The sequence below is a fragment of the Oncorhynchus masou genome, chromosome 27, assembly GCF_036934945.1.
Source record: "Oncorhynchus masou masou isolate Uvic2021 chromosome 27, UVic_Omas_1.1, whole genome shotgun sequence".
NCBI classification, from domain to species: domain Eukaryota; kingdom Metazoa; phylum Chordata; class Actinopteri; order Salmoniformes; family Salmonidae; genus Oncorhynchus; species Oncorhynchus masou.
The window spans coordinates 60179365-60201584 of record NC_088238.1 but is presented as its reverse complement, the minus strand read 5'-3'; the positions used below and the strand labels follow the sequence as shown (position 1 = coordinate 60201584).

Sequence of the window (22220 nt, the reverse complement as noted above, 5' to 3'; positions counted from 1 at the left end):
TATTTATGTCCTGTAACATACAGCTGCCATTGTTTCAGTAATGTAGCATCATGGTATTTATGTCCTGTAACATACAGCTGCCATTGTTTCAGTAATGTAGCATCATGGTATTTATGTCCTGTAACATACAGCTGCCATTGTTTCAGTAATGTAGCATCATGGTATTTATGTCCTGTAACATACAGCTGCCATTGTTTCAGTAATGTAGCATCATGGTATTTATGTCCTGTAACATACAGCTGCCATTGTTTCAGTAATGTAGCATCATGGTATTTATGTCCTGTAACATACAGCTGCCATTGTTTCAGTAATGTAGCATCATGGTATTTATGTCCTGTAACATACAGCTGCCATTGCTTCAGTAATGTAGCATCATGGTATTTATGTCCTGTAACATACAGCTGCCATTGTTTCAGTAATGTAGCATCATGGTATTTATGTCCTGTAACATACAGCTGCCATTGTTTCAGTAATGTAGCATCATGGTATTTATGTCCTTTAACATACAGCTGCCATTGTTTCAGTAATGTAGCATCATGGTATTTATGTCCCTGTAACATACAGCTGCCATTGTTTCAGTATTGTAGCATCATGGTATTTATGTCCTGTAACATACAGCTGCCATTGTTTCAGTAATGTAGCATCATGGTATGTATGTCCCTGAAACATACAGCTTGTAGCATCATGGTATTTATGTCCTGTAACATACAGCTTGTAGCATCATGGTATTTATGTCCTGTAACATACAGCTTGTAGCATCATGGTATTTATGTCCTGTAACATACAGCTGCCATTGTTTCAGTAATGTAGCATCATGGTATTTATGTCCTGTAACATACATGTGTTGATGCCCGGCTATCAGTTCACCCCTTCAGCAATCATATTGTCTACTTAACATGCTTGTTAGAGGCTAATTGTAGTTACATAAAAGGTACAGTGTCATCACATATCTAGGTTTGGTTTGTATTTAGGGCTGTGCTCAGGGGAGGAGTGGGCTGTGTCTCTGTGTATCGAGAGCCCGTCGGGTGAAGACTTGAGTCACACTTGTCAGTCTCCTTCTCTCTCCCCTGATTAGACAGATGTATTGTGGCGGCATTCGTAACCACCCTCCATCCCCCACCTCTATACGCCACCACCATCCGGAACCTCCATCCTCAACCCCCATCCTCCGTCCCCCATCACCATCCAGAACCTCCATCCTCCACCCCCATCCTCCGTCCCCCATCACCATCACGAACCTCCATCCAGCACCTCCATCCAGATCCTCCATCCCCCACCATCATCCAGCACCTCCATCCCCACCTCCACCCCCCAACTCCATCCCCCACCACCATCCAGAACCTCCGTCCCGCATCACCATCCCCACCTCCATCCAGAACCTCCATCCCCCACCTCCACCCCCCACCTTCACCCCCAACTCCAGCCAGAACCTCCATCTCCCACCTCCATCCCCTATTTCCTTCCCCCAACTCCATCCAGAACCTCCATCCCTCAAAACATCCCCCACCTCCATCCAGAACCTCCATCCCCCACCACCATCCAGAACCTCCATCCCCCACCACCATCCAGAACCTCCATCCCCCACTACCATCCCCCACCAACATCTAGAACCTCCATCCCCTACCTCCACCCAGAACCTCCACCCCCCACCACCATCCAGAACCTCCAACCCCCCACCACCATCCAGAACCTCCATCCTCTACCACAATCCAGAACATCTATCCATCGCCTCCACCCAGCACCTCCATCCCCCAGCTCCATCCAGAACCTTCATCCCCCTCCTCCATCCCCCACCACCATCATCCACCTCCAACCCCCACCACCATCCAGAACCTCCATCCCCCACCACCATCCAGAAACTCCATCCCCCACCACCATCCAGAACCTCCATCCCCCACCATCACCCAGATCCTCCATCCCCCACCACAATCCAGAACCTACATCCCCACCACCATCCAGAACCTCCATCTCGAACCTCCATCCCCCACCTCCATCCAGAACCTCCATCTCCAACCGCCATCCCAATTCTCCATCCCCCACCACCATCCAGAACCTCCATCCACCACCATCCCCCGCCACCATCCCCCACCACCATCCAGAACCTCCATCCACCACCATCCCCCGCCACCATCCCCCACCACCATCCAGAACCTCCATCCCCACCACCATCCAGAACCTCCATCCCCCACCACCATCCAGAACCACCAACCCCCACCTCCGTCCTCGACCTCCAACCCCCACCTCCGTCCAGCATCTCCATCCCCCACCACCATCCTCCACCTCCATCTCCCACCTCCATCCCCCACCTCCATCCAGAACATACATCCAGCACCTCAATCCCCCACCTCCATCCAGAACGTCCATCCCCCACCACCATCTAGAACCTCCATCTCCCCACCACCATCCAGAATCTCCATCCCCCATCTCCATTTCCAATCTCCATCCCCACCTCCATCCCCCACCTCCATCCCGTCTATCGTGCCCTGCAAGTACAGTACCAGTCAAAAGTTTGGACACGCCTACTCATTCAAGGGTTTTTCTTTATTTTTGCTATTTTCATTGTTTTTAAAACATGAAATAACATCAAAACATGAAATAACACTTATGGAATCATGAGGTAACCAAACAAGTGTTTAACAAATCAAAATATATTTTGTATTTGAGATTCTTCAAAGTAGCCACCCTTTGCCTTGATGACAGTTTTGCACTTTGTTGGCATTCTCAAAACCAGCTTCATGAGGTAGTCACCTGGAATGCATTTAAATTAACAGGTGTGCCTTGTTAAAAGTTAATTTGTGGAACTTCTTTCCTTCTTAATGCGTTTGAGCCAATCAGTTGTGTTGTGACAAGGTAGAGGTGGTATACAGAAGATAGCCTTATTTGGTAAAAGACCAAGTCCATATTATGGCAAGAACAGCTCAAATAGGAAAAGAGAAAAGACAGTCCATCATTACCTTAAGTATGAAGGTCATTCAATCCGGAACATTACTGTATACTCTGTACTGTGTATTATATGATTCTCTGGTAAACGAGTCACAGCCTTGAATGACATCATCAGTGTAGACATGGGATAAAGTGCTTCTTATAATACCATTATGTTTGACAGTAATCTGATCTAATACTCAGAAACACAGTTCAGATGTGGTCCCCGCCTAACCGGTGACCCCCGCATATTGACTCTGTGCCTGATTTGATTTGATATTTCATGATGTTTTCTTATCCCTGTGCAATGCCCTCTGAAAATGTAACTACTGTAATTTTGGCCAACCACACTGTAACCTTCTGGTTGTGAGAGGTCAGCAGAGCTAGAGTTTAGTGGTTAGATGCTGCCTACTCGACTGCCAAGATGAGATCGCATGGTTCTGGTCTGCCAGGTGCTGTCCGTGGTCCTGGTCTGGCAGGTGCTGTCCGTGGTCCTGGTCTGGTAGGTGCTGTACGTGGGCCTGGACTGGTGGGCGCTGTCCATGGTGCTAGTGTAGCTCCACTGTCTGAGGTTAGCCATGGTGTCAGCCGACGTTGTCCATGGTGCTAGTTATCATGGCTGACGTCCATGGTGCTAGTTAGCGTAGCCGACGTTATCCATGGTGCTAGTTATCATGGCTGACGTCCATGGTGCTAGTTAGCATAGCCGACGTTGTCCATGGTGCTAGTTAGTATAGCTGATGTTGTCCAGGGTGCTAGTTAGCATAGCCAACGTTGTCCATGGTGCTAGTTAGCATAGCCGACGTTGTCCATGGTGCTAGTTAGCATAGCTGACGTTGTCCATGGTGCTAGTTAGCATAGCCGACGTTGTCCATGGTGCTAGTTAGCATAGCTGACATTGTGCTAGTTAGTATAGCTGACGTTGTCCATGGTGCTAGTTAGTATAGCTGATGTTGTCCAGGGTGCTAGTTAGCATAGCCAACGTTGTCCATGGTGCTAGTTAGCATAGCCGACGTTGTCCATGGTGCTAGTTAGCATAGCTGACGTTGTCCATGGTGCTAGTTAGCATAGCCAACGTTGTCCATGGTGCTAGTTAGCATAGCTGACGTTGTCCATGGTGCTAGTTAGCATAGCTGACATTGTGCTAGTTAGTATAGCTGACGTTGTCCATGGTGCTAGTGTAGCTGGTGCTTTCTATGATACTTGTTTAGCCTTGTTGCTAGCTTAGCTGGTTTAGTCCATGGTCCTAGTCTACTGTTATTGCAAGAGCCATCTATTCTCAACATTAGCAACAACTGGTACTCTCCATGTTGCTGAAAGCTCAACCATGTCTGTGGGGAAATAATTTTTATTTGATTAATTTTGGTTCATTCAAATAGTTGTGTTTAACTAAGACAGAACACTAGTAAGAAGGAGGAACCCTCTGTCTAGCTGGTGAGGCCCTGGCTGAGATAAACTTAATTTACTTTCATGTAATGATACAGCATTAGCATTAGCATTAGACACCGCTAGCGTTAGACACCGCTAGCGTTAGACACCGCTAGCGTTAGACACCGCTAGCGTTAGACACCGCTAGCGTTAGACACCGCTAGCCCAATATCCAATTACATTTGGCAGTCTATTCTGATGACTGAAGAAAGACAGCAATAGTGTCTTTAATATTGTTCAGTCGGCTCTTATGAATACAAAAAGTTAATGATATTGTCTTAATATCGTTCGGTCATCTCTATCAACTTTCTCTGCAGGTACTTCCTGTACATTTTATTTGCTTGTGATTTTATTACACAATGCCCGTTATAGTGCTGGTTGCACTTTCACCCTTCACCATGCCCCTTAAATTAATCTCAGTGGTGAGGGATTCAACGTCTTGTCTCTGCCCTCCACCGAAAGAGTTGGACAGGCAACAGCAAACCTGGGGGGCAGGCAAAGAGAGCTGTGCTCTTTTAGGTTACCCACCTTGGCAGAGAGATGTTAATTAAAGGTTCTGTTCAGCACTTTCAAAATTAGCTGTGAAATGTTAAGCAGGGGGGCTGGCCATAAACCGCCGCCGCCGTCAGCGCGATCCACGACCTCTGACCCCAGCTGAGGGTGACTCGTCCTTGAAACATAATTAAGCTCACCTGGTGCAGTAGTTCAACAGGGGGAGGGAGAGAGGTGAGTGGGAATGGGGAGTTCTTTGCTACATGGCCAGACTGAGCACTACTTTTTCCATTCCTTTCTTCATTTCGCTCTCCTGTCAGACTGCCACCCTCCCCCTATCCAAGCATCTTCTCTGGGTAAGAAAGGTCTGTCAGACTGCCACCCTCCCCCTATTCAAGCATCTTCTCTGGGTAAGAAAGGTCTGTCAGACTGCCCACCTCCCCCTATCCAAGCATCTTCTCTGGGTAAGAAAGGTCTGTCAGACTGCCACCCTCCCCCTATCCAAGCATCTTCTCTGGGTAAGAAAGGTCTGTCAGACTGCCACCCTCCCCCTATCCAAGCATCTTCGCTGGGTAAGAAAGGTCTGTCAGACTGCCACCCTCCCCCTATTCAAGCATCTTCTCTGGGTAAGAAAGGTCTGTCAGACTGCCCCCCTCCCCCTATCCAAGCATCTTCTCTGGGTAAGAAAGGTCTGTCAGACTGCCACCCTCCCCCTATTCAAGCATCTTCTCTGGGTAAGAAAGGTCTGTCAGACTGCCACCCTCCCCCTATCCAAGCATCTTCTCTGGGTAAGAAAGGTCTGTCAGACTGCCACCCTCCCCCTATTCAAGCATCTTCTCTGGGTAAGAAAGGTCTGTCAGACTGCCACCCTCCCCCTATTTGAACATCTTCTCTGGGTAAGAAAGGTCTGTCAGACTGCCCCCTCCCCTATTTGAACATCTTCTCTGGGTAAGAAAGGTCTGTCAGACTGCCACCCTCCCCCTATTCAAGCATCTTCTCTGGGTAAGAAAGGTCTGTCAGACTGCCACCCTCCCCCTATCCAAGCATCTTCTCTGGGTAAGAAAGGTCTGTCAGACTGCCACCCTCCCCCTATCCAAGCATATTCTCTGGGTAAGAAAGGTCTGTCAGACTGCCACCCTCCCCCTATCAGAACATCTTCTCTGGGTAAGAAAGGTCTGTCAGACTGCCCCCTCCCCTATCCAAGCATCTTCTCTGGGTAAGAAAGGTCTGTCAGACTGCCCCCTCCCCCTATCCAAGCATCTTCTCTGGGTAAGAAAGGTCTGTCAGACTGCCCCCCTCCCCCTATCCAAGCATCTTCTCTGGGTAAGAAAGGTCTGTCAGACTGCCACCCTCCCCCTATTCAAGCATCTTCTCTGGGTAAGAAAGGTCTGTCAGACTGCCACCCTCCCCCTATCCAAGCATCTTCTCTGGGTAAGAAAGGTCTGTCAGACTGCCCCCTCCCCCTATCCAAGCATCTTCTCTGGGTAAGAAAGGTCTGTCAGACTGCCACCCTCCCCCTATCCAAGCATCTTCTCTGGGTAAGAAAGGTCTGTCAGACTGCCCCCTCCCCCTATCCAAGCATCTTCTCTGGGTAAGAAAGGTCTGTCAGACTGCCCCCCTCCCCCAATCCGAGCTTGCGTGCACTGATAGCCGCGGGTGGAATTTATTGGATTCTTACCATGAGAGGGATACACCGAGTGGCTGATTTTTGTTGTTGTTGAGAGACTGCCAGCTTTCTCGCTTCTCCCTCTGTTCTGAAGCGTTTGTCTGAAATAGATGTTTTTCTCTCCACCCAGGCTGCTGAAGCGAACAGTATTCGGCATCAACCCCAGCTGATTGGAGATTAAGATATTTCTATAAGTTTTTGTAAGGGATGCAATTGTAGAATATCTCCAGTGTACTCTCCCAGATGTCTGGAGCCTTTGTTATCTCTACAAACAGAGTGCTTGTCTATCAGTCATTTATCTGCCTCTCCCCGTCCTCTTCCTCTCCCCCTCCTAAAATGACTCCCACCCTCTCATTTTTGTGTCTCAGTATGATTATTTATGTTACTTGGATGTGTGATAACGTGATGTAATGTCCGTATGTTTGGTATAGATCTTTGCTAAAGCAGACTGATTTCACCGTTTTATTGTAATCTGTTGACGTCGTTGGATCCTCGTCATGACATCACAGGATATACATCCAAGGTTGAGTTGACGCGTACATTTTCCCCCGACTAAATGCACAAACATGTCAAGACTAAATATTCACGTGCTTCACATGAATGACATAGCACGTCGCTATGGCAATTACTGCCAACCACCTATTGATGCATTAAAATGGCAAGATGGCAGCGCTACCCCAGGTGGGGACTAAAGTCACGAAGGCGCAGAAGTGGGTCGGCTCTTCGGCGTCTGTTACGCCATACATATTCATAAACCCATTTGTTTTGCGGAGGTGATTCACTGAGACTGTTGGTCTGTTCATCGTGCTGATTTGGAGTGGCGTTCAGCGTCGAACGACTTCCTACGAGCTCCTTCGCCGCGCCAAATACATTTTTTTCCCAATAGATGTTAATATTCAATACTCATGGTAGAATTGTTGTATTTAATGTAATGGCATTTGTTGTCAGGAATTTGGCTTTTCATGATGACTATGTGCTGTATTTGTGGGCCAGGATGTCCTTCAATGGCTGTGAATAGGGGTTTGGAGTGTGGGAGAATGAATGCAACTGAGTTAGTCACTGGGGATATTACCTGCTCTGATAGTCCAAAACATGATGCTAATTCTGTCAGCTGGCATTACTCACTCAGCTCTAATACAATCAGACACTCCAACACAGCCGTAAAGCGGGATAGATTGCCCTCTGCTCAACTCCCAACAGTCTGCGTTACCATTTCTGGGGACGAGGACTGAGTGGGGAAAGAGTACAGTAGGGTTATGTGATTACACTAGTGAATTTGTATAGTTTGTATACTGTTTGTGTTGGTTGAAGATCGAGCTGTAGACTGGTGTTTTTTTCCCCATCTCACAGCTTTAAGGCCGGGAAGTACTCGATGCACAGTGACATCATCACAAGTCGACATTAGGTGAATGTAAACAAACGCAACCGTTCTAATGACTGGTCAAACAAAGTGGTTCTCAAACCTCTCCTCCGGGACCTCTAGCCATTCTCAAACCTCTCCACTGGGACCTCTAGCCGTTCTCAAACCTCTCCTCTGGGACCTCAAGCCGTTCTCAAACCTCTCCACTGGGACCTCTAGCCTTTCTCAAACCTCTCCTCTGGGACCTCTAGCCGTTCTCAAACCTCTCCTCTGGAACCTCTAGCCGTTCTCAACCCTCTCCTCTGGGACCTCTAGCCGTTCTCAAACCTCTCCTCTGGGACCTCCAGCCGTTCTCAAACCTCTCCTCTGGGACCTCTAGCCGTTCTCAAGCCTCTCCTCTGGGACCTCCAGCTGTTCTCAAACCTCTCCTCTGGGACGTCTAGCCGTTCTCACACCTCTCCTCTGGGACCTCCAGCCGTTCTCAACCCTCTCCTCTGGGACCTCTAGCCGTTCTCAAACCTCTCCTCTGGGACCTCCAGCCGTTCTCAAACCTCTCCTCTGGGACCTCTAGCCGTTCTCAAACCTCTCCTCTGGGACCTCTAGCCGTTCTCAAACTCTCCCATGCGACCTCCAGCCGTTCTCAAACCTCTCCTCTGGGACCTCTAGCCGTTCTCAAACCTCTCCTCTGGGACCTCTAGCCGTTCTCAAACCTCTCCTCTGGGAACTCCAGCCGTTCTCAAACCTCTCCCCTGGGACCTCTAATCCGTTCTCAAACCTCTCCCTGGGACCTCCAGCCGTTCTCAAACCTCTCCTCTGGGCTCTCTAGCCATTCTCAAACCTCTCCTCTGGGACCTCTAGCCATTCCCAAACCTCTCCTCTGGGCTCTCTAGCCGTTCTCAAACCTCTCCTCTGGGACCTCCAGCCATTCTCAAACCTCTCCTCTGAGCTCTCTAGCCGTTCTCAAACCTCTCCTCTGGGACCTCCAGCCATTCTAAAACCTCTCCTCTGGGACCTCTAGCCGTTCTCAAACCTCTCCTCTGGAACCTCCAGCAGTTCTCAAAACTCTCCTCTGGGTCTCCAGCCGTTCTCAAACCTCTCCTCTGGAACCTCTAGCTGTTCTCAAACCTCTCCTCTGGGACCTCTAGCCGTTCTCAAACTCTCCTCTGGGACCTCTAGCCGTTCTCAAACCTCTCCCCTGGGACCTCTAGCCGTTCTCAAACCTCTCCTCTGGGACCTCCAGCCGTTCTCAAACCTCTCCTCTGGGACCTCCAGCCATTCTCAAACCTCTCCTCTGGGACCTCCAGCCGTTCTCAAACCTCTTCTCTGGGACCTCCAGTCGTTCCATGTATTTGAACTGTTCCAAAGCTATCACACCCGATTTAACTTGTCAACTATTCGTCAAGCCCCTTGACTAGGTGAATCAGATGAGTGAGCTCAGGGCTACAACAACATTTTGAAACGTCTGGGGTTCAACCGAGGAGAGGGTTGAGAAGCACTGATCAACAATAACAAAAAATATGACAAGTTTGAAAAGAAAACATGCATATTGTTCCCTTCTAACATTAGCATATGCCATTCTAAAATGTACGTATTTGCATGGACTATGTTATGGCCATTACTCATGTTATAGCACGAATAGAAATCTCAGATATCAATTGGTAATCTCTATTTTACACAGCATCTCCTTGCGCCTCTACCGGTTGGAAACTACAAGTGAAATGGCTGTGCTGAACACATTGGCACTTACAAATGTAGATCCTTTAAACATCCCCAAACAGGGGAAACAGATACCAATCGAAGGCAGTTTAAAAAATACATTTTAGAACTTTTGTACTGCAGCGCCAGCTGTGCCACCGTAGACTCTGCGTTCGCTCCCAGGCTCTGTCGTAACCGGCCGCGACCGGGAGGTCCGTGGGGCGACGCACAATTGGCCTAGCGTCGTCCGGGTGAGGGAGGGTTTGGCCAGTAGGGATATACTTGTCTCATTGCGCACCAGCGATTCCTGTGGCGGGCCGGGCGCAGTGCGCGCTAACCAAGGTTGCTAGGTGCACGGTGTTTCCTCCGACTCCGTGCACCTCTCCTAAACAGGTGTTCTACTCAGCTAGCCAGCACCTCTCCTAAACAGGTGTTCTTCTCTGCTAGCCAGCACCTCTCCTAAACAGGTGTTCTTCTCTGCTAGTCAGCATGTCTCCTAAACAGGTGTTCTTCTCAGCTAGCCAGCATCTCTCCTAAACAGGTGTTCTTCTCTGCTAGCCAGCACCTCTCCTAAACAGGTGTTCTTCTCAGCTAGCCAGCATCTCTCCTAAACAGGTGTTCTACTCTGCTAGCCAGCACCTCTCCTAAACAGGTGTTCTTCTCTGCTAGCCAGCACCTCTCCTAAACAGGTGTTCTTCTCAGCTAGCCAGCATCTCTCCTAAACAGGTGTTCTACTCTGCTAGCCAGCACCTCTCCTAAACAGGTGTTCTACTCTGCTAGCCAGCACCTCTCCTAAACAGGTGTTCTACTCTGCTAGCCAGCACCTCTCCTAAACAGGTGTTCTACTCTGCTAGTCAGCATCTCTCCTAAACAGGTGTTCTTCTCAGTTAGCCAGCATCTCTCCTAAACAGGTGTTCTACTCTGCTAGCCAGCACCTCTCCTAAACAGGTGTTCTTCTCTGCTAGCCAGCACCTCTCCTAAACAGGTGTTCTTCTCAGTTAGCCAGCATCTCTCCTAAACAGGTGTTCTTCTCTGCTAGCCAGCACCTCTCCTAAACAGGTGTTCTTCTCTGCTAGCCAGCACCTCTCCTAAACAGGTGTTCTTCTCAGCTAGCCAGCATCTCTCCTAAACAGGTGTTCTACTCTGTTCTACTCTGACAGCACCACTCCTAAACAGGTGTTATACTCTGCTAGCCAGCACCTCTCCTAAACAGGTGTTCTACTCAGCTAGCCAGCACCTCTCCTAAACAGGTGTTCTACTCTGCTAGCCAGCACCTCTCCTAAACAGGTGTTCTACTCAGCTAGCCAGCACCTCTCCTAAACAGGTGTTCTACTCTGCTAGCCAGCACCTCTCCTAAACAGGTGTTCTACTCTGTTCTACTCTGACAGCACCACTCCTAAACAGGTGTTCTTCTCTGCTAGCCAGCACCTCTCCTAAACAGGTGTTCTACTCAGCTAGCCAGCACCTCTCCTAAACAGGTGTTCTACTCTGCTAGCCAGCACCTCTCCTAAACAGGTGTTCTACTCAGCTAGCCAGCACCTCTCCTAAACAGGTGTTCTACTCTGCTAGCCAGCACCTCTCCTAAACAGGTGTTCTACTCTGCTAGCCAGCACCTCTCCTAAACAGGTGTTCTACTCTGTTCTACTCTGACAGCACCTCTCCTAAACAGGTGTTCTTCTCTGCTAGCCAGCACCTCTCCTAAACAGGTGTTCTTCTCAGCTAGCCAGCATCTCTCCTAAACAGGTGTTCTACTCTGTTCTACTCTGACAGCACCACTCCTAAACAGGTGTTATACTCTGCTAGCCAGCACCTCTCCTAAACAGGTGTTCTACTCAGCTAGCCAGCACCTCTCCTAAACAGGTGTTCTTCTCTGCTAGCCAGCACCTCTCCTAAACAGGTGTTCTACTCAGCTAGCCAGCACCTCTCCTAAACAGGTGTTCTACTCTGCTAGCCAGCACCTCTCCTAAACAGGTGTTCTACTCTGTTCTACTCTGACAGCACCACTCCTAAACAGGTGTTCTACTCTGCTAGCCAGCACCTCTCCTAAACAGGTGTTCTACTCAGCTAGCCAGCACCTCTCCTAAACAGGTGTTCTACTCTGCTAGCCAGCACCTCTCCTAAACAGGTGTTCTACTCAGCTAGCCAGCACCTCTCCTAAACAGGTGTTCTACTCTGCTAGCCAGCACCTCTCCTAAACAGGTGTTCTACTCTGCTAGCCTGACAGCACCTCTCCTAAACAGGTGTTCTACTCTGTTCTACTCTGACAGCACCTCTCCTAAACAGGTGTTCTACTCTGCTTGCCGGCACCTCTCCTAAACAGGTGTTCGTTTCTTTTACCTCCAGGTTGACCTTTTCATGGCGAACATGTCACTGTTGTGTCGTTGTAGTGCTTTCACACAGTCCTGTTTGATACAAACAGGTGTTTACTAAACAGTTGGTTATTATTGCTGGTGTAGTTCCTGTTGTCAGTCAACAAAAGAGGGCCTTGTTCACTAATGCAACCTGTCATAAACATCTCATTGGGAGAGCTCTAACTGTATACTGTAGTCTCCCTTTGCCTCAGACAGAACAAGGTGTGCAAGAGATAGAGAGAGAGATGGACAGAGAGAGAGATAGAGAGAGAGATGGACAGCGAGGGATGGATAGAGGGAGAGAGAGAGAGCGACGGATGATAGAGGGAGAGAGAAGGATGGACATAGAGAGAGAAATGGACAGAGAGAGAGGGAGGGATGATAGAGGGAGAGAGAGATGGACAGAGAGAGAGAGGGATGGATAGAGGGAGAGAGAGAGGGATGATAGAGGGAGAGAGAGATGGACAGAGAGAGAGAGAGAGAGAGAGAGAGAGAGAGGGATGGATAGAGGGAGAGAGAGAGGGATGATAGAGGGAGAGAGAGAGATGGACAGAGAGAGAGAGGGATGGATAGAGGGAGAGAGAGAGATGGACAGAGAGAGAGAGATGGACAGAGAGAGAGAGAGGGATGGATAGAGGGAGAGAGAGGAGGACAGAGGGAGAGATTGAGAGCGAGGGATGGATAGAATGAGGAGAGCGGCAGAGAGATACATAGAGGGAGGGGTGTATACAGGGAGAGATATAGAGAGAGAGAGATGAAGAGGGACATATAGAGGGGTGGAAAGTGATGAGAGGCCGAGAGAAATCGAGAGAGGGTGCATGGAGAGAGAGAAGTTGTGAGCATCATGCCAGCCCATATTAAGCAGCCTCTAGTGACAGCACTGCGTCAGCAGCAATAACTCTTAAGTGTGTGGCAGGTGGTATAGACGTTGTGCCTGTTGCTTACGTTACTGGGGGATCATGGGTCACTGTCTCATCCCTTTGTTTTTACATTGTGCCTGACCGATGCACACTGCAGTCTCGGCTGGCTGAGTGTAGGTGGAGGAGTGGGGTGTATCTATCTTTATGGGCGACCAGCTGAGACCACATGGGATGAACATGCTAATTGGTATGCCGTCCGGGCTCTGACAGCCTCCCACTCAGCCACACACGCATGTGCTCCCGTTGCCACGGCGCTTGGGCCCCGCTGATAAAGGGGAACCACGGCACTAAGATCCCTCCCCCTAACAGTCTTTACTCTGCCTCCACCCCAATGGACATGTCTTTTTTTGTTCATCTCTGCTATGGTTATGATGTATGTAGTGATATGTCTATTTTTTTATTGTTTATTATTACTATTTTCATTATTTTATTTAACTTAGTCCTGCATGTTGGAGCTCAAAGCCTAAGAATTTCACTGTACCCAGAATTCACATTTGCAACCCTGTACATGTGATTGTTAAACACTCTGAATCGTATCGCTAGTGCCCTCCTCTCTTCAGAAACACAGTAAATCCCCTGGACTATCAGCTAGTAAAACAATGAAACTAGAGTTCACTAAGCTGCTCTACTTCGAGTTTCTACTTTCTTCCTCTCTCTCTTTTTCTTTGTTTTTTTTATACATTTCTTGTTTCTCACTGGCTTTGTGTTTCTGAATGGTTTTTAACCCCCCCCCCACCTGTTCAGCTTTGTGTTTCTGAATGGCCCCCCCCCCCCCCACCCGTTCAGCTTTGTGTTTCTGAATGGCTTTTAACCCCCCCCACCCGTTCAGCTTTGTGTTTCTGAATGGCTTTTAACCCCCCGACCGTTCAGCTTTGTGTTTCTGAATGGTTATCAACCCCCCCCCCCCCACCCGTTCAGCTTTGTGTTTCTAAATGGTTATCATTATTCTACATTGTGCGAGCGATTGTGAGATCTAAAAGTGCATTGTGACAGTTAACAGTGCATTGTGACAGCTAACAGTGCATTGAGATAGCTAACGGTGCATTGAGACAGCTAACAGTGCATCGAGACAGCTAACAGTGCATTGAGACAGCTAACAGTGCATTGAGACAGCTAACGGTGCATTGAGACAGCTAACAGTGCATTGAGACAGCTAACGCAGTGCATTGAGACAGCTAACGGTGCATTGAGACAGCTAACAGTGCATTTTGGTCACAATGCACCGTTAGCTGTCTCAATGCACCATTAGCTATCTCAATGCACTGTTAGCTGTCTCAATGCACTGTTAGCTATCTCAATGCACTGTTAGCTGTCTCAATGCACTGTTAGCTATCTCAATGCACTGTTAGCTATCTCAATGCACTGTTAGCTGTCTCAATGCACCGTTAGCTATCTCAATGCACTGTTAGCTGTCTCAATGCACTGCTAGCTATCTCAATGCACTGCTAGCTATCTCAATGCACTGTTAGCTGTCTCAATGCACCGTTAGCTATCTCAATGCACTGTTAGCTGTCTCAATGCACTGCTAGCTGTCTCAATGCACTGCTAGCTATCTCAATGCACTGTTAGCTGTCTCAATGCACCGTTAGCTATCTCAATGCACTGTTAGCTGTCTCAATGCACTGCTAGCTGTCTCAATGCACCGCTAGCTGTCTCAATGTACTGCTAGCTGTCTCAATGCACCGTTAGCTGTCTCAATGCACTGTTAGCTGTCACAATGCACCGTTAGCTGTCTCAATGCACTGTTAGCTGTCACAATGCACTGTTAGCTGTCACACTGCACCGTTAGCTGTCACAATGCATTGTTAGCTGTCTCAATGCACTGTTAGCTGTCTCAATGCACTGTTAGCTGTCTCAATGCACTGTTAGCTGTCACAATGCACCGTTAGCTGTCTCAATGCACTGTTAGCTGTCACAATGCACTGTTAGCTGTCACAATGCACCGTTAGCTGTCACAATGCACTGTTAGCTGTCACAATGCACCGTTAGCTGTCTCAATGCACTGTTAGCTGTCTCAATGCACTGTTAGCTGTCTCAATGCACTGTTAGCTGTCACAATGCACCGTTAGCTGTCACACTGCACCGTTAGCTGTCACAATGCATTGTTAGCTGTCTCAATGCATTGTTAGCTGTCTCAATGCACTGTTAGCTGTCTCAATGCACTGTTAGCTGTCTCAATGCACTGTTAGCTGTCTCAATGCACTGTTAGCTGTCACACTGCACTGTTAGCTGTCTCAATGCACTGTTAGCTGTCACACTGCACCGTTAACTGTCACAATGCACTGTTAGCTGCCACATTGCACCGTTAACTGTCACAATCGCTCATACAATGTAGAATTATCAATAATGTCATGTCATCCTGACATCACACGATCATAGTACTAGCATGTACAGTAAAAATGAAGCAGTGAATGCTTTGGCTCAAACCTTTCCCATGACCGTCTAGTCTCATCTCATCTTTCCGTTAGCACTCTATTGTCACTATGAAGTGACTCATTAAGACCGCAGGCTCCTCTGCTGCCACCACACCTGGAAATAGCATGTGTGTTTGTTTACAACTCAGCGTCTCCTCTCCCAGACCCAGACACATCACCACTGGCAGACATCAACAGCCACTGTTTGGCAACACACAGGATGTTTAGACACCACACTATGCATCACTGATAGCAAGCCTAGCGGTTAGAGTGTTGGGCCAGTAACCGAAAGGTTGCTGGTTCAATACCCAAACCTACATGTTGGTAGAGTCACTTTAATAACTCTACCTGCATGTACATATTACCTCGACTAACCGGTGCCCCTGTATATAGCCTCCACATTGACTCTGTACCGGTACCCCCTGTATATAGCCTCCACATTGACTCTGTACCGGTACCCCCTGTATATAGCCTCCACATTGACTCTGTACTGGTACCCCATGTATATAGCCTCCACATTGACTCTGTACCGGTACCCCCTGTATATAGCCTCCACATTGACTCTGTACCGGTACCCCCTGTATATAGCCTCCACATTGACTCTGTACTGGTACCCCCTGTATATAGCCTCCACATTGACTCTGTACCGGTACCCCCTGTATATAGCCTCCACATTGACTCTGTACCGGTACCCCCTGTATATAGCCTCCACATTGACTCTGTACTGGTACCCCCTGTATATAGCCTCCACATTGACTCTGTACCGGTACCCCCTGTATATAGCCTCCACATTGACTCTGTACCGGTACCCCCTGTATATAGCCTCCACATTGACTCTGTACCGGTACCCCCTGTATATAGTCTCCACATTGACTCTGTACCGTAATACCCTGTATATAGCCTCCACATTGACTCTGTACCGGTACACCCTGTATATAGCCTCCACATTGACTCTGTACCGGTACCCCCTGTATATAGTCTCCACATTGACTCTGTACTGGTACCCCATGTATATAGCCTCCACATTGACTCTGTACCGGTACCCCCTGTATATAGCCTCCACATTGACTCTGTACCGGTACCCCCTGTATATAGCCTCCACATTGACTCTGTACCGGTACCCCCTGTATATAGCCTCCACATTGACACTGTACCGGTACCCCCTGTATATAGCCTCCACATTGACTCTGTACCGGTACCCCCTGTATATAGCCTCCACATTGACTCTGTACCGGTACCCCCTGTATATAGCCTCCACATTGACTCTGTACTGGTACCCCCTGTATATAGCCTCCACATCGACTCTGTACCGGTACCCCCTGTATATAGCCTCCACATTGACTCTGTACCTGTACCCCCTGTATATAGCCTCCACATTGACTCTGTACCGGTACCCCCTGTATATAGCCTCCACATTGACTCTGTACCCGTACCCCCTGTATATAGCCTCCACATTGACTCTGTACCCGTACTCCCTGTATATAGCCTCCACATTGACTGTGTACCGGTAACCCTGTATATAGCCTCCACATTGACTCTGTACCCGTACCCCCTGTATATAGCCTCCACATTGACACTGTACCGGTACCCCTGTATATAGCCTCCACATTGACTCTGTACCGGTACCCCCTGTATATAGCCTCCACATTGACTCTGTACTGGTACCCCCTGTATATAGCCTCGACATTGATTCTGTACCTGTACCCCCCTGTATATAGCCTCCACATTGACTCTGTACCGATACCCCCTGTATATAGCCTCCACATCGATTCTGTACCGATACCCCCTGTATATAGCTTCCACATTGACTCTGTACCGGTACCCCCTGTATATAGCCTCCACATTGACTCTGTACCTGTACCCCCTGTATATAGCCTCCACATTGACTCTGTACCGGTACCCCCCTGTATAAAGCCTCCACATTGACTCTGTACCGGTACCCCCTGCATATAGTATCCACATTGACTCTGTACCTGTACCCCCTGTTTATAGCCTCCACATTGACTCTGTACCGTTACCCCCTGTATATAACCTCCACATTGACTCTGTACCGGTACCCCCTGTATATAGCCTCCACATTGATTCTTTACCTGTACCCCCCTGTATATAGCCTCCACATTGACTCTGTACCCGTACCCCCTGTATATAGCCTCCACATTGACTCTGTACCGTAACACCCTGTATATAGCCTCCACATTGACTCTGTACCGTAACACCCTGTATATAGCCTCCACATTGACTCTGTACCGGTACCCCCTGTATATAGCCTCCACATTGACTCTGTACCTCTACCCCCTGTATATCGCCTCCACATTGACTCTGTACCGGTACCCCCCTGTATATAGCCTGCACATTGACTTTGTACCTGTACCCCATGTATATAGCCTCCACATTGACTCTGTACCGTTACCCCCTGTATATAACCTCCACATTGACTCTGTACCGGTACCCCCTGTATATAGCCTCCACATTGATTCTTTACCTGTACCCCCCTGTATATAGCCTCCACATTGACTCTGTACCCGTACCCCCTGTATATAGCCTCCACATTGACTCTGTACCGTAACACCCTGTATATAGCCTCCACATTGACTCTGTACCGTAACACCCTGTATATAGCCTCCACATTGACTCTGTACCGGTACCCCCTGTATATAGCCTCCACATTGACTCTGTACCTCTACCCCCTGTATATCGCCTCCACATTGACTCTGTACCGGTACCCCCCTGTATATAGCCTGCACATTGACTTTGTACCTGTACCCCATGTATATAGCCTCCACATTGACTCTGTACCGGTACCCCCTGTATATAGTATCCACATTGACTCTGTACCTGTACCCCCTGTGTATAGCCTCCACATTGACTCTGTATCGGTACCCCTGTATATACATTTACATTTAAGTCATTTGGCAGACGCTCTTATCCAGAGCGACTTACAAATTGGTGAATTCACCTTATGACATCCAGTGGAACAGCCACTTTACAATAGTGCATCTAAATCATTTAAGGGGGGGGTGAGAAGGATTACTTCATCCTATCCTAGGTATTCCTTAAAGAGGTGGGGTTTCAGGTGTCTCCGGAAGGTGATGATTGACTCCGCTGTCCTGGCGTCGTGAGGGAGTTTGTTCCACCATTGGGGGGCCAGAGCAGCGAACAGTTTTAACTGGGCTGAGCGGGAACTGTACTTCCTCAGTGGTAGGGAGGCGAGCAGGCCAGAGGTGGATGAACGCAGTGTCCTTGTTTGGGTGTAGGGCCTGATCAGAGCCTGGAGGTACTGCGGTGCCGTTCCCCTCACAGCTCCGTAGGCAAGCACCATGGTCTTGAAGCGGATGCGAGCTTCAACTGGAAGCCAGTGGAGAGAGCGGAGGAGCGGGGTGACGTGAGAGAACTTGGGAAGGTTGAACACCAGACGGGCTGCGGCGTTCTGGATGAGTTGTAGGGGTTTAATGGCACAGGCAGGGAGCCCAGCCAACAGCGAGTTGCAGTAATCCAGACTGGAGATGACAAGTGCCTGGATTAGGACCTGCGCCGCTTCCTGTGTGAGGCAGGGTCGTACTCTGCGGATGTTGTAGAGCATGAACCTACAGGAACGGGCCACCGCCTTGATGTTAGTTGAGAACGACAGGGTGTTGTCCAGGATCACGCCAAGGTTCTTAGCGCTCTGGGAGGAGGACACAATGGAGTTGTCAACCGTGATGGCGAGATCATGGAACGGGCAGTCCTTCCCCGGGAGGAAGAGCAGCTCCGTCTTGCCGAGGTTCAGCTTGAGGTGGTGATCCGTCATCCACACTGATATGTCTGCCAGACATGCAGAGATGCGATTCGCCACCTGGTCATCAGAAGGGGGAAAGGAGAAGATTAATTGTGTGTCGTCTGCATAGCAATGATAGGAGAGACCATGTGAGGTTATGACAGAGCCAAGTGACTTGGTGTATAGCGAGAATAGGAGAGGGCCTAGAACAGAGCCCTGGGGGACACCAGTGGTGAGAGCGCGTGGTGAGGAGACAGATTCTCGCCACGCCACCTGGTAGGAGCGACCTGTCAGGTAGGACGCAATCCAAGCGTGGGCCGCGCCGGAGATGCCCAACTCGGAGAGGGTGGAGAGGAGGATCTGATGGTTCACAGTATCGAAGGCAGCCGATAGGTCTAGAAGGATGAGAGCAGAGGAGAGAGAGTTAGCTTTAGCAGTGCGGAGCGCCTCCGTGATACAGAGAAGAGCAGTCTCAGTTGAATGACTAGTCTTGAAACCTGACTGATTTAGATCAAGAAGGTCATTCTGAGAGAGATAGCGGGAGAGCTGGCCAAGGACGGCACGTTCAAGAGTTTTGGAGAGAAAAGAAAGAAGGGATACTGGTCTGTAGTTGTTGACATCGGAGGGATCGAGTGAAGGTTTTTTCAGAAGGGGTGCAACTCTCGCTCTCTTGAAGACGGAAGGGACGTAGCCAGCGGTCAGGGATGAGTTGATGAGCGAGGTGAGGTAAGGGAGAAGGTCTCCGGAAATGGTCTGGAGAAGAGAGGAGGGGATAGGGTCAAGCGGGCAGGTTGTTGGGCGGCCGGCCGTCACAAGAAGCGAGATTTCATCTATTTCATCTATTTCATCTAACCTCCACATTGACTCTGTACCGGTACCCCCTGTATATAGCCTCGACATTGATTCTGTACCTGTACCCCCCTGTATATAGCCTCCACATTGACTCTGTACCGGTACCCCCTGTATATAGCCTCCACATTGACTCTGTACCGGTACCCCCTGTATATAGCCTCCACATTGACTCTGTACCGGTACCCCCTGTATATAGCCTCCACATTGACTCTGTACCGGTACCCCCTGTATATAGCCTCCACATTGACTCTGTACCGGTAACCTCCTGTATATAGCCTCCACATTGACTCTGTACCTGTACCCCCTGTATATAACCTCGATATTGTTATTTCACTGCTGCTCCATTATTAGCTCTACTACACCTGTTGTATTCAGCATTACACTGTAAGGTCTACTACACCTGTTGTATTCAGCATTTCACTGTGAGGTCTACTACACCTGTTGTATTCAGCATTTCACTGTAAGGTCTGCAACACCTGTTGTATTCAGCATTTCACTGTAAGGTCTACTACACCTGTGGATTCAGCATTTCACTGTAAGGTCTACTACACCTGTTGTATTCAGCATTTCACTGTAAGGTCTACTACACCTGTTGTATTCAGCATTTCACTGTAAGGTCTACTACACCAGTTGTATTCAGCATTTCACTATAAGGTCTACTACACCTGTTGTATTCAGCATTTCACTATAAGATCTACTACACCTGTTGTATTCAGCATTTCACTGTAAGGTCTACTACACCTGGTGTGTTCAGCATTTCACTGTAAGGTCTACTACACCTGGTGTATTCAGCATTTCACTATAAGGTCTACTACACCTGTTGTATTCAGCATTTCACTATAAGGTCTACTACACCTGGTGTATTCAGCATTTCACTATAAGGTCTACTACACCTGTTGTATTCAGCATTTCACTGTGAGGTCTACTACACCTGGTGTATTCAGCATTTCACTGTAAGGTCTACTACACCTGTTGTATTCAGCATTTCACTGTAAGGTCTACTACACCTGTTGTATTCAGCATTTCACTGTAAGGTCTACTACACCTGGTGTATTCAGCATTTCACTATAAGGTCTACTCCACCTGTTGTATTCAGCATTTCACTGTAAGGTCTACTACACCTGTTGTATTAGGTGCATGTGACAAATAACATTTGATTTGATTGACATATTTTTAATCTCATCAGATGTGCCGTTGAGCAAGGCATTTAACCCTATTTTTCTCCAGGGGCGCCGTGCTACTACGGCGTAGGTGACAATAAATCATGCATTTATTTAATTTTTTAATTTTTAGGAATTTCTTTCTTTCTTTCTTTTTTCCCTAGCTGCTGAAAAGGCGGCTGCTGATCTAAAGAGAGTTGAAGACGTGTACGATACGGTGTACATGGAAATCAGGTAAGAGAATACATCTTGGATACTCTTCTTGGCCCAATTGCCCTTAGAAAGAACTGAACGCTGTGCGTTTTTTGCTTTGCACCTCTCCCTGATGACGGGTGCACAGTAATGAGTTTGCACTGTTAGGGACCCTAGGTGAATTTTAATGATGGAAAAAAAAACAAATGCTCCTGGATGCCTGCCGTGCGCTAGTCGAGAGAGGCTATTCTAATTCATTTCTCTTCTGCAACATGGTATTTGTCAGAGCATGAATAATCCAATACTTTTGACAGAATTCACTGTCTCAAGACAGGTGTAAAACAAAATAGCTGACAATTATGCCCATGTTGTAATTGTGTAGCTCTGTGAGAAAAAAAAAAGTGAAATGCTGTCACAAATTCAAAATACCCAAAGATTTCAACATACATATTCATGTAGAGGGTTGTAAAGGTGGTTAGTTGACCATTTTTGCTGTTACTTTTCTGTCATTTTCTTCAAGCAGACATCAAATTTGACCATTTCCCCAGGAATGAATGACTTTACACTAGAGATACAGTAAACAGAGGACATGTCATGCATACCATTGAGCACAAAACACATACTTGCTAACATGCAATAATACCACATAGGAATACATGTTCCAGCGTGATCACACAGTGGGAAAAAAAAGCCACTGCAGGATTTCCTATTTGCAGCCAGTCGTTCCCGAGATGTTTGCACAGAGCTCTTAGCCAGACATACAGACAGTCAGATATAAAGGCAGGCAGACAGACAGACATCCATACAGCCAGCCAGACAGACAGCCTGCCAGACGGCCATACTGACAGTCAGATATACAGGCAGACAGACGGACAGACAGACAGACAGACATCCATACAGTCAGATATACAGACAAACAGACAGACAGACAGACAGACAGACAGACAGACAGACATACATACAGCCAGCCAGACAGACAGACAGACAGACAGACAGACAGACATACAGCCAGAC

The 22220-nt window shown here is 48.3% G+C and overlaps 1 protein-coding gene across 3 annotated transcripts in view; it reads left to right on the top strand.

Moving 5' to 3' along the window:
* The window catches only part of LOC135516478 (glucosidase 2 subunit beta-like), a 290273-nt gene that overhangs the window by 149430 nt on the left and 118623 nt on the right, over positions 1–22220 (top strand). For all 3 annotated transcript variants that reach the window (XM_064940816.1, XM_064940815.1, XM_064940817.1), the window contains exon 11: positions 21179–21248. In XM_064940816.1, coding sequence (XP_064796888.1) covers positions 21179–21248 — 70 coding nt within the window. The remainder of the gene's footprint in view (positions 1–21178; positions 21249–22220) is intronic.